At 39.4% G+C, this 12,707-nt stretch overlaps 1 protein-coding gene across 1 annotated transcript in view; it reads left to right on the top strand.

Annotated features, from left to right (window-relative positions):
- Positions 1–12,707, top strand: part of LOC141174294 (cadherin-8) — a 650,627-nt gene that overhangs the window by 432,306 nt on the left and 205,614 nt on the right. The window contains exon 7 of the mRNA XM_073659153.1: positions 4,197–4,450. Within this exon, the coding sequence (XP_073515254.1) occupies positions 4,197–4,450 (254 nt within the window). The remainder of the gene's footprint in view (positions 1–4,196; positions 4,451–12,707) is intronic.

Raw genomic sequence — 12,707 nt, 5'->3', positions numbered from 1 at the left:
TCAGTCACTTATTGTTACAGTGGTCATTCGGCCAGCATGTTTCATCTATACCAAGGCGGCAAATTTCCTATCAGGTTGTAAAACCCTAATATACAGGTGATTTTCAATGTAGTTGCACTTTCTGTTATAACAATTGCGATACACAGGCATTCTCCGCATGTATAGCAGCTGTGTATCAGCCACGATACATGCGGCCGCGGGTACACGAGCATTTGATTTGAGCACGCCGCCTACTCTATCCGAGCCTGAGCATGCTCAGTTAACTCGCTATCCGAGCATGTTCGCTCATCACTAGAGAACAGCAATAGTTTTTTTATTTCTGTTATATGGAAATTTTATGATGCTGCTCATTTTTTGATGTAGTGTTAAAGGGGTCGTCTCAAGTTCATAAAATTAATGCAACTTGAAAACTCAAGAAAGTTTGCAATTTACTCCTCATCCTTTCATTCGTAAGAACAGAGGGAATTTTATTTCTATAGTGTACGGCCAAGGTTACCAGCCAACTTGTAGTCCAAGCATGGCTCACGCAGCTCAGAAGCTGATGGATTGCTGCATTCAGTCTGTTTTAGTCCTCTTGAAGCTTCTTCCAAGCTGCAGAGGAAAAGCTGCCTATGCTAGCAGCATCGGATGATGCAGAGTCTGGACCAGAAGCACAACCATGCCGCTGATCGGAACTGTCAATCTTCAGGATGTACCGCCTCCAACAAAGCAGAAAGCCGGTGTGCTCCTTAAGAAATATAAAACTTACCACTAAAATTAACTTTTTCTCTAACGTTGCCTTGTTTTTCTTAAAGCAGTCAAAATTTGTTGATATTTCATAAAAGCTTATCAGTGACCTCAAGACTAGAGATGAGTGAACCCGAACTTACAAGTATGGGGTTCGTGCCGGACACTCAGTGTCTGGTGCAAAACTCCAAAGGAGGACTTCTTTTGGAAGTAAGTTTTAATGTTTGAAGTTCCAGAGGAAGTCCGATCTAGAGAGAGCGCAAATTTTCCAATTCCAATTTCGGGTCCTTATTGTTTTCAATGGGGTTCGGGTTCTGGTTCAAATTCGGGCACAGTTCTGGTACCAAAACAAAACTTTGGACTAAGTTCTGGTTAGGTTCCGGAACCCCCAACTTCCAGGGGTCCTCTCATCCCTACTCAAGACATCAACATCTCTATTCTAAGGGTTAGGTAAACTCTCCCAGAATTGAAGTCTGCAAAACATATTATTTGCCATTATTTTAGTTTTTCAGCACTAACTTGTCAACTAAATGTGTATTTGTGTATAACTAAATATATTTTATTTTATGCCTGTGACTGAGAAATTGAGCATGGAAACTGGCAGGAAAACCTTCCATCTCTATAAAGACTCGAGTATCATTTCCAATTTACTATTACAATTGATGAAAAAATGTCAAGAGTCAGTGCCTCACTGACTTTCTTGTATGGCCCGGGGCTTATGCTACTCATCTCTGTTTGGGATTATAGAGTGCCCTTTTCATTCGATGGAATTACAAATGATGTTCAAGAATTCTATAAGGTGCGAGCTTCTAAAGGAGGATCCAAATAAGAAGTAGAATCTAATTATAAAAAAAAGTTATAAAAGGCTTATAGGATGAAATAAGTTATATGCAGTTTAAAAAAGAGTGTCGAGACTACCATTTCATCATGTCTTAAAGGAACACAAAACAAGCAAAAAAAATTTAAAATGTGTTCCAGCACTTCTTCTTTTAATCTCCTCTTCTTTAAGCCTATTTTGTGTAATATTATAATTAGAGCTGACAAACCTAAAAAATTATCTTCTGCGTGTGACGCAGCAGATCAGTCATGTCCCCTTCCTCCTCCTCCTCCATCACCACCACCACCACCTCCCCCTCCTCCTCTTTCACTTCCTCCTCCTCTTCCTTATCTTCCTCCTCCTGCTTTCTCCTCCTCTTCATCATCCTCTTCCTCCACCTCCACCACCACCACCTCCTCCTCCATATCCACCACCACCTCTTCCTCCTCCTCCACCTCAACCTCCTTTTCTTCTTCTTACTGCTCCTCCTCCTTTCTCTTCCTCCTCCTCCTCCTCCAGCTCTGCCTCCACCTCCACCTCCTCAACCACCAAGTTTTTGCTTGTTTTTAATTTCTCTTCTCTGTTGCGGAGATATTAGCAATCAAATATTTGGCACCCAATTTGTTAACTTTTGTTAAAGAGGGTTGTCCGGGCCTTGGGGTACAAGTCTGCATTCACTCTATTTAAGCAAATAGTGCACACTGTCAGGATTTGCGATATGCATATATGTGGTCATGTGCCAACTAGACGTGTGCAGACTCACTCAGTGTAAGTGAATTGAGCAAAGCCAGACTCATCTAGTCAGAATGTCTGTAAAACGCATATTTGCAGTCACATGGCTGCCTGCTCCCGACGCTAGCACAGAGAATCCATACAGCAAGAAGTACACGACCTCAGTGAAAACAACCTCTTAGGCCTCAATCAGACATCCGATTTTTTTCGCATAAGAGAAAATCAGCCCCATAATTCTGATCAGACTCTGATCAGAGATTGATCTATTCTGTTATCGATTGATCAGAGTGTGGTACGAGTGTCATCTGGTTTTCTCGTACGTGGAGAAATGAAAAATAAATATTTCTTGACCTTCTCCATTGTGACAGTCTGTGAAAATCGGACTGTACTCGGATGTCACCCGAATACAGTCTGATTTTTTCACAGACCCATTGACTTGAATTGCCAATTTTGATCAGAGGGACAGATCAAAATCAAACTTGCCTTCACTCTTTTCCGTCAATCACTCGGTCCCAGGAAAAAATTGGACATGTCAATGGCCCCATGGAATATCACAGGTATGAGTGCTATCTGTAGAAAACACAGATAGCGATCGGACATCTGAATAATATCTCAGACTAAACTGATAAGGTGCCTAATATTTCTCTAATTTCTTCGCAATGGAGAAGCAAAATAATTTAAAAAATAGTTTTTTTTCGCTCTGCAGCCTTTACTCTTTTGTATATCCAGTACAACATGAAAAAAATTATAAAGAATTCCCTCATATTAAGATATTCCAAAATAGGTTTTAAAATCAAATTTCACAAAGAGGAGCTTTTTACATGTTTCGAGCCAATGCTTAACTTTCTGAAAGTTTGTCACTCATGCTAGCAAGCCAACTGCCATCCACATCGCCATATGGAGATGGATGGTGATTGATAAGTTGTCCTGTCTACGTCTTTTCGGAATGTAACAAGTATGTTTCTATATTTGAAGCAAACTTTCTTGACAGACAGGGACAACCTCCTAGATTAGAAGATTTGAGTCGAATTGCGACAGCTGATGAGAGATTGACATTTCTCATTAAAACTTGCACATGCCATTAGCTGCTTATAATTCCACTTGTTTCTGATATCAGCTGCTTTCTGCAGATCAGCAGTGAATACTAAAAAAAAAACAGAAATAAAAAGTTAGCGTAAAACTGTTTAAGACGAGAAGAGGATGAAAAAAAGGCAAAAGTTGACATTACTGCCTACCGATATTACTCTATCAGGTCAGAACATTGTGCAACATGTTTTCGGAAATTTCCTTGTAAAAATGCAGAAACAATGAAACCCAGAAGTAATGCTATCGTTAAAATTGATTTTAGGGGAGTAATAAACAAAAAAAAAAGTACTCAAGTGTTAAAAAATAATGCACGTGATAGATAATGGTTTATTGCCATGCATAATACTACCGCGGCTGCACGAATTCCCTTGTATTTTATGCATTGTCTAAGAAATACTAAAATATTTATCGCACCTCGAGGCTGTATTAGAAATCACCTCGTTTATTTTTTTTACTGGCGAGTCCCTGATTAGGAATTTTAGCAATGTGCCGGTATTGTAATCACTGATAAAGTTTTACTGTCTATCTGTTTCGAAACTCTGACTCTTGAGCCGCAGACGAAGAGGAGTGTGCAAATTCCAGCTTAAAAGAGAAAGGTAAAGAGGACGGGGAACAAAAAAGATTGACTTCTTTGAGGCAACGTAAACAGATATCAATAAATGCCCACACAATTTACAGGCTCGGCCCGAGCGAGCGCATGACCGATACTGTGGTTGCATTAAAACTCAGTCAATGTGCTTAAATGAACATAACTTTCATCCATCAGCATTAAATTCATTTGTTCTTGCCTCTGTGGTCATTAGTGAAAGACATTTATCTTTGTCATTCTTAACAGCCTTTGGACTTCGAGAGCAAAAAATCCTATATACTGAAGGTAGAAGCCGTCAATACTCACATTGATCCACATTTCATCAGTGGGGTCCCCTTCAAAGATACCGCAACAGTCAAAATTACAGTAGAGGATGCAGACGAACCACCCGTGTTTTCATCACCTACTTATCTTCTGGAAGTACATGAAAATGCTGCCATCAATGGTGTCATTGGCCAGGTGACCGCTCGAGACCCCGATTCGATATCAAGTTCCATAAGGTACTGTGTCTGAAATTATTCTAGATATCTATTTGGCGAGTATAACAAGTATGTCTAACCAATGTTCATAATCATCAAACGAGAGATATTAGCTTGGTTGTTGGTCTACACCATTGTTTCCCAAACTCCAGTCCTCACGGCCCCCAACAGATCTTCTTTTCAGGATTTCCTTAGTATTGCACGGTTTCTGATGTCTTGATGATAATTCCATCACTTGTGCAATACTGAGGAAATCTTGATCTGTTGGAGGCCTTGAGGACTGGTGTTTGGGAAACACTGGTCGACACAAACTCAACTCCACTGGTCAATCACTGAAGTATTTGATCTCCAGGATATTCCTGGAATTTCTTATGGAACATGTCTCAGCTCTATTTAGTCATTGCTTAAAAGACTCTATAATATATAGGAGATATCATGAAGAAAATGTAGCTCATGGTCTACACCCACTGACAATAGTTGCAGGTACCTAACTTGCAAGAATAGTTGGCCAAAACTATTGACTTTAAGGGAATTGGCCAACTATATTTTTTGTCAGGGGACTTCCTGATACTCTACGGACATCTAAGGTAGAGGAGGAAAATGTGAATTTCAACGCCATATAATTGTGTTCTCATAGTAGATAAATCACCACCAGAAGTGTCTGGCAGCTGTCAGTTGAATGAGCGTTAAGTCAACAGATCAGGTATTGAGGTACCTTAGGAATGGAATTAATTGCTGGGATGATTGCCTACAATATTAAGATACACAGTGAAGTGAGTCAACACCATTAGAAGGACACAATTTTGATTTTCGCCTCTGGAACGCCTCTCTTCTATATCCGATACTGGACTGTCTTCATTTAAAATGGCACTATGCCTTCAACAAACATTGCATAAATCAATAGTCCAAGCAAATATAGGAAACTTTGTCATATATTTTATCAGATAAATCTGCTTATTTCTTCACTTATTAGACTGGTCAGATACGTATCACTCAAATCAAGACAGACTGCCAGCACAGCGAGGTGTCAGGTTACATAACATATTGAATTCTATAGAAAGAGAAGAGTGAGAGAACATCAGAGACAGACACAATCACAAAACAGTTTGTGTTGATGCTTTTTAATATTATCTTTTACTAGAGTTGGATTCACAGCTTCACTGCTCAGTAATGATGTTTAACCGCTTCGCGACGGCCCACTGTAGATAAATGTCGGCACTTGCTGGGCTCTGTGCAGCGCCGACGTTTAAAAATGGTGGGTGGTCTCGCAGCGCTCAGGACCCCCAGGGTCCTGCAAGCGCTGCGATTCCGGTGCAGAGCGTTAGCTTTGACAGGGGACATCATCGGGACCTGATTGGATCAGGTACCAATGATGTTAACCCTTTGCTATGTTCTATATGCCGCGATCTATAGTGATCGCGGCATGTAGAAGATAGACAGAGGAGAGGGGGTCGTCTTACTTACCTCTCCGACGACCCCTGATACCTTCCAGGACCTGGGGTTGCTATGGCAGCTGGAGGTCACATGACCGCCTCCAGATCTGCCATATATGGTGTCCTGCCTGGCTCAGCCTGCAGCTGAAGCCTGGCAGGAGACACAGTGTGAAACAGTCAGCAAAGATCTCATGTAATGTAATACATGTCTATTACATTACATGAGATCAGTGATCAGAAAAATAATAATTAATGTCCCATACAGGGACTAAGTAAAAATTTAAAAAAAAGTAAAAAAAAATGTTTTGAAACTGTTAAAAAAAAATGACAAAATAAATAAAAATAAATAAATAAAGTATTAAACCAATAAATCCGTATATTTATTCAAAAACAAAAAAAGTACACATATTTGGTTTCGCCGCGTCCGAAACAACCCGATCTATAAAACTGTCACACTAATTAACTCCTTCTGTGCACACCGTAATAAAAATAAATAAAAAACGGAGCAAAAAAATATGCTTTTTGAACATCACGCCAAAGAAAAAGTGGAAAAAAATGCGATCAAAAAGCAAAATGGAAATAAAAAGGGTAGTGATGAAAACGTCATCTTGTTCCCCCCAAAAAAAGCTGCCATACAGCTCCATCAGCCGAAAAATAAAAAAGTTATAGTGCTCAGAATAAAGCAATGCAAAAAAAAAATTTTTCTATAAAATTGTTTTATAGTGTAAAAGCGCCAAAACATAAAAAAAAATACAGTAAGTGTAGTATCGCTGTAAACGTACTGACTCGAAGAATAACGCTGCCTCATCACTTTTACCACACGCAGAACGACATAAAAAAAACCCTCAAAAAACAATTCCTGAATTGTTGGTTTTTGTTAATTTTACCTCCCAAAAAACGGAATAGAAAGCGATCAAAAAATGTCACACGCCCAAAAATGGTACTAATAAATATGTCAACTCGTCCCGCAAAAATCAAGCCATCACATGACTCTGTTGGCCAAAATATGGAAAAATAATAGCTCTCAAAATATGGCGATGCCAAAACTAGATTTTGCAAAAAAAAGCGTCTCTTAGTGTGTGACAGCTGTCAGTCATAAAAACCCGATATAAATCTGGTATCTCTGTAATCGCACAGACCCGAAGAATAAAGTAATCTCATCACTTATACCGCACGAGGAACGGCGCAAAAAATAAATAAATCCAATTCTTCACCTGCTACTGATTTGTTTATTATGTCTCCCATAGATCGCAGTAAGGCTCTGCTCACATTTATCCTGCACTCTGCGCTGAGCACTTACACCAGAGTTTCCGTGTAAATCTCTGAAATATGTGATTCAGCCGGAACCCATGACGGAAGATTCCCTGTAATGAGGCAGATATAGGCCACTGTGGATGCCGTCTGGCCTGTGATCCCACAGTGTCATTTGTTTTAGGCGTGCATAAAAGTGCGGTTGGCCACAGTTTTGTGCACTTCTGAAAAAAGGACACCGCTAAACAGAGGCCAGACGGAGTCCAGAGTAACTCTGCTGCCTCATTACAGTGAATGGATCCCGCAGGGGTTTCATCTGAATTACATCACTTGGAAATTTAGATGGAAACCCCGATGTAAGTGCTCAGCCTAGAGCGCCGGATAAATGTTACGTAAAATGTTCCCAATAAAAGCTTCAACTCAGTACTCAAAAAAAGCTAGTCCCCACTCAGGTCCGTCATCTGTTAAAAATATAAGGGACTTCCAAGTTACTGGTAGCAAAAAGGCTCTGGAAAAGCGAAATGGCCCTTGCCCCCCAAAAGAAATTCAGAAAATTTTGTGCTCCCAAATCCAAATGCCTATTCTACAATAATTTGTTCTCCAATTGTCAAATAGCGCTCCGTCCCCCCCAGATCTCGCCGTATGGCTGAGCAGTACGATACAGCCACATATGGGGTATTGACACTTTTAGAAGAAATTGTGTGACACATTTCGGCCCCATTTTTACCCATTGCCCTGTGTGAAAATGTAAAATCTGAGGGTAAAACATTTTTTTGTGGTAAACATATAATTATGTTTTCTTCACTGCCCAATGGTATAAATTTAAAAATTAAAAAATACTCACTACTTCCCTAGATGAATTCCTTGAGAGGTGTAGTTTACAAAATGGGGTCACTTGTGGGGGTTTCTGCTGTTTCGGCATGTCAGCCACTCTTCAAATGTGACATGGTGTCTGCAACCTATCCCAGCCAACAGAGCGCTCCTTTCTCTTCCGAACCCTGCCATACACCAAAGCAGTGTTTTCCCCCCACATATGGGGTATCGGCGTACTCAGGAGAAATTGCACAACAAATTTCATGGTGCAATTTATCCTGTTACCCTTATGATAATGCAAAATTAGAGAACGAAAAACATTTTTTGTGGGAAAAATGTGAAAATTTTATTTTTATGGCTCAATATTATAAACTTCTGTGAAGCAGCTGGGGTGCAAGGTGCTCACCACACATCTATATCAGTTCCCTAAGGGGTCTAGTTTCCAAAATGGTGTCACTTGTGGGGGGTTTCCACTGTTTAGGCACATCAGGGGCTCCCCAAATGCAACATGGCGTCCGCTAATTATTCAAGCAAATTTTACATTCAAAAAGTCAAATGGCGCTCCTTCCCTTTCAAACCGTGCCGTGCGCCCAAACAGTGGTTTGCCTCCACATATGGGGTATCAGCGTGTTCAAGAGAAATTGCACAACAAATTTCATGGTGCAATTTATCCTATTACCCTTATGATAATGCAAAATTAAGGGATGAAAAACGTTTTTGTGGGAAAAATGTGAAAATTTTATTTTTACAGCTCATTATTATAAACTTCTGTGAAGCACCTTGGGGTTCAAGGTGCTCACCACACATCTAGATAAGTTCCCTAAGGGGTCTAGTTTCCAAAATGGTGTCACTTGTGGGGGGTTTCCACTGTTTAGGCACATCAGGGGCTCCCCAAATGCAACATGGCGTCCGCTAATTATTCAAACAAATTTTACATTCAAAAAGTCTAATGGCGCTCCTTCCTTTCCGAACCATGCAGTGCGCCCAAACAGTGGTTTTCCATCACATATGGGGTATCAGCGAGTTCAAGGGAAATTGCACAAAAAATTTTGGGGTCCATTTTTTCCTGTTACCCCTGTGAAAATAAAGAAAATTGGGTCTAAAGTAACATTTTTGTGAAAAAAGTTAAATGTTAATTTTTTTCTTCCACATTCCAAAAATTCCTGTGAAGCACCTGAAGGGTTAATCAAGTTCTTGAATGTGGTTTTGAGCACCTTGAGGTGTGCAGTTTTTAGAATGGTGTCACTTTTGGGTATTTTCTGTCATAAAGACCCCTCAAAGTGACTTCAAATATGATGTGGTCCCTAAAAAAATGTTTTTGTAAATTTTGTTGGAAAAATGAGAAATCGCTGGTCAACTTTTAACCCTTATAGCTCCCTAAGAAAAAAAAAAATTGGTTCCAAAATTGTGGTAATGTAAAGTAGACATGAGGGAAATGTTATTTATTAACTATTTTGTGTGACATATCTCTCTGATTTAAGGGCATGAAAATTCAAAATTTGAAAATTGCAAAATTTTCAAAATTTTCACCAAATTTCCGATTTTTTCACAAATAAACGCAAGTGATATTGAAGAAATTTTACCACTATCATGAAGTACAATATGTCACGAAAAAACATTCTCAGAATCAGGGGGATCCGTTGAAGCGTTCCAGAGTAATTACTTCATAAAATGACAGTGGTTAGAATTGAAAAAATTGGCCCGGTCACGAAGGCAAAAACAGGCTCTGGTGCGAAGTGGTTAATTTCCTCCATGTTGTTACTGCTTCTTTCTACTGTATGTGTTACCTAAGGTGAGGAAAGCAGGAATCCCTCCTGTCTGTTTGCTGTATTAAAGAGTCATCCTAGCAGCTAGTCTCCACCCACTAGCTCAGACTCAATTGCAAATTCGAGATGCAGTCTACAGAGGCGAATCTGGTAAAAAATGTGAAAAAATGCAACATACAGTACATATAATAGCCAGAATTTTTGTTATTCCTCATGTACACACATATGACAACTTATTCTGAAAAATTGAAAGAAAGTATAGTTACCCTCTAAGATTACGGTATAACAAAAACATTTTCAATGTGATAGCTGATGGTATTATACTTATAGCATCAGCAACTCAAAATAAGCCACCTATAGTGTGTTGAGAAAGAAAGTTTTCAACTAAAAAGGGACACTTATTTTTGATAAAATGTGGGGAGCAAAATCACCAGCTTTCATAAAAAATCTGATACTCTGTAGAGAGATGTTTAAGTTATATGTGTCCATGTGCAATGCAAACTAAAGGATGTCTAGGATTTAGTTAGCATGTTGCCACAATGTGTTGAATTAGCATTGTAAGGCAGCATCTTTGGAGAAAGGTAAATGTAGGACAGTTTTGTAGAAGGTATGTAGCAAGAAGATTTCAAGATGTAAGCAGCGATTCGAATGTCTTGTCGAATTTTTCTTTGAACCGAGTCCACTAAGGTGATCGATCTGTCGCCAATTGAATACAGACTCGTAAATTTAGAAATATTATACTTCATTAATTTCTGAAAAGAAGAACATATTTCTACGTCGTTATAAATTGAGAACCATGTTGATGTAATTTGCGCTGATGGATAAACATATACTCCTTGGATTAAGGAAACAATATGGTGATATTTTACAGAACATTGCCAAACATATGTTATCTGTTAATCCCAGAATGTGAGAAAAATAGCATATGCCTAATGTACTGGTCTTGATTGAATATGTGGCATTATAGAGTTTTTTTGTAACAAATAGTTGCTCATTTTTGCTTTGATATTATTTTGATGCCTCGTCTTGTTATTAATCAAGAAATCACAGGGACGCCTTAAATTACATAGCACGGCTTCTCCCTTCAAAGTACTTTTGCTCACCTTTCCTTTGTAAGCCCACGATTTGTTGGGCTAGTCTCTAGTTAGTCCCAGTCTACTGCCTTATTAAAACATCACTTGAGGCTATGGTGTCCTCTGGAGTGCCGTAATCAAGGAGAAGTTGAGCGCGGACATTGCCCTCAAAAAGATGTTTGATCTTACTTTGATTTTTTGGTTGTGAGCAAAATTGAAAGACTGGTCGCTGTTAAGATAGCAGAGCTTCACAAGTAGTGTCTGGACACAGATATGTTTTGGTGTCCTATGATATATTTTCAATTATAAGTTGGAGATTTGTTTTGCTTCCCAGAAGAGTTGAGTTTGGAAAGGAAAATCTTCAAAGAGCAATATTTATCTGGATCCAAAAATAAATCCAAGACACCAAAAAATTAAACACCACTGGTACAATGTAAATGGCCACTGTACCACTAAGACCCTAATTTAACTCCTTACTGACATCTGTCATAAATGTGTGGCGCAGATCGGGATGAGATCATTCCATATTTGTCAGATAATGGCTGTGTGTTACAGTCAAGACCTTCCTCGCACCGCTCGAGATTGCTAACCGATTAAATGCCGCTGTCAAATTCTGACAGCGGCACTAGCAGCGCACCAGCGCATCAGTCCCAGTGACCTGATCATGTGTTGCTTCTATTGAAGACATCTGTGCTTGTCATTGAGGAGCTTCCTTGAAACCCAACTTGCAGCCTGTGATTTTTACTGTAGCATTGCTGTATGTAGCAAAAGCAATCAGACGATTGCAGCTTCAAGTCCTCTAAGGGGACTAACAAATACAATGAAAAGTTAATAAAATGTTTTAGAAAATATTAAAGATAAAAACAATATATAAAAGTTCAAATCACGCTAAATTTTCCTACATTAAAAATTAAGATAATAAAAATTTTAAAAGAATACACGCGTGGTATCACCACGTTCAGAAAAGTCATATCTTTTAAAATAATTACCACCGTAAACAGAAAAATATTCAAGAACACCAAAATTACATTTTTTGGTCTCCGCAATGTCACACAAAATGTTGTAACTCTACCCTTCCATTGGAAGCCTCTACTTGGTCCTGTTGACCAGCTCTGCAGTTGACCAGCCAGTATGACCTAATTAAAATAAATTAGAATACACTTTTTGTATTTGGGCTTGGCAGACGAGGAGGACATTCCTCTTGCAGCCCTAAGAGCCGGGTGAAAATGTGAAGTTAAAGGAGTTGTCCACTAATAAGACAGCTCCTTCTTGAATTTAATATTTGCACCTGGTAAAATAACAAAGACTATACTCACCTCCCATGCTGACACCGTTCCAGCGGCGTCAGCACTCGCGGTCCCGGGGATCCCATGTGGTGGTTATGACATGTGACCCCGGCGCCCAATCAGTGCTGGGGTCACTGTCTCCACCTTTGGACAAAGCAAACATGAAGATGAAGTCCGGGCTCCATCTGATCTCTGACTTCCTCTTTATGTTCAATTCGACAGGAAGCGAGGGCAGTGATGACGCCAGCGCTGATTGGGCACCAAAGTCACATGTCACAACCACCGTATGGGAGCCCCGGGACCCACGAGTGCTGAAACCGCTGGAACGCCACTGAAGGTAAGTATAAGCTTTTTTATTTTACCGGGTGCAAACAATTGGTTCAAGAAGGAGTTGTCCAAGTAGTGGACAACCCCTTTAATCCTACCTTTCCACTGGTGGTGGTACAATGTACAGTGGCTACGGATAGTATTCAGACCCTTTTAAATTTTTCACTCTTTGTTTCATTGCAGCCATTTGGTAAATTCTAAAAAGTTCTTTTTTTTTCTCACTAAAGTTCACTCTGCACCCGATCTTGATTGAAAAAAAACAGAAATGTAGACATTTTTTCAAATTTATTAAAAAATAAAAACTGAAATATCACATGGTCATAAGTATT

The sequence above is a fragment of the Phyllobates terribilis genome, unplaced genomic scaffold (genome assembly GCF_046119375.1).
Source record: "Phyllobates terribilis strain yellow unplaced genomic scaffold, ASM4611937v1 Scaffold_13__5_contigs__length_258822181, whole genome shotgun sequence".
Taxonomy (NCBI): Eukaryota; Metazoa; Chordata; class Amphibia; order Anura; family Dendrobatidae; genus Phyllobates; species Phyllobates terribilis.
Note: the sequence above shows the minus strand (reverse complement) of the source record. Positions and strands in the feature narration are given on the sequence as shown.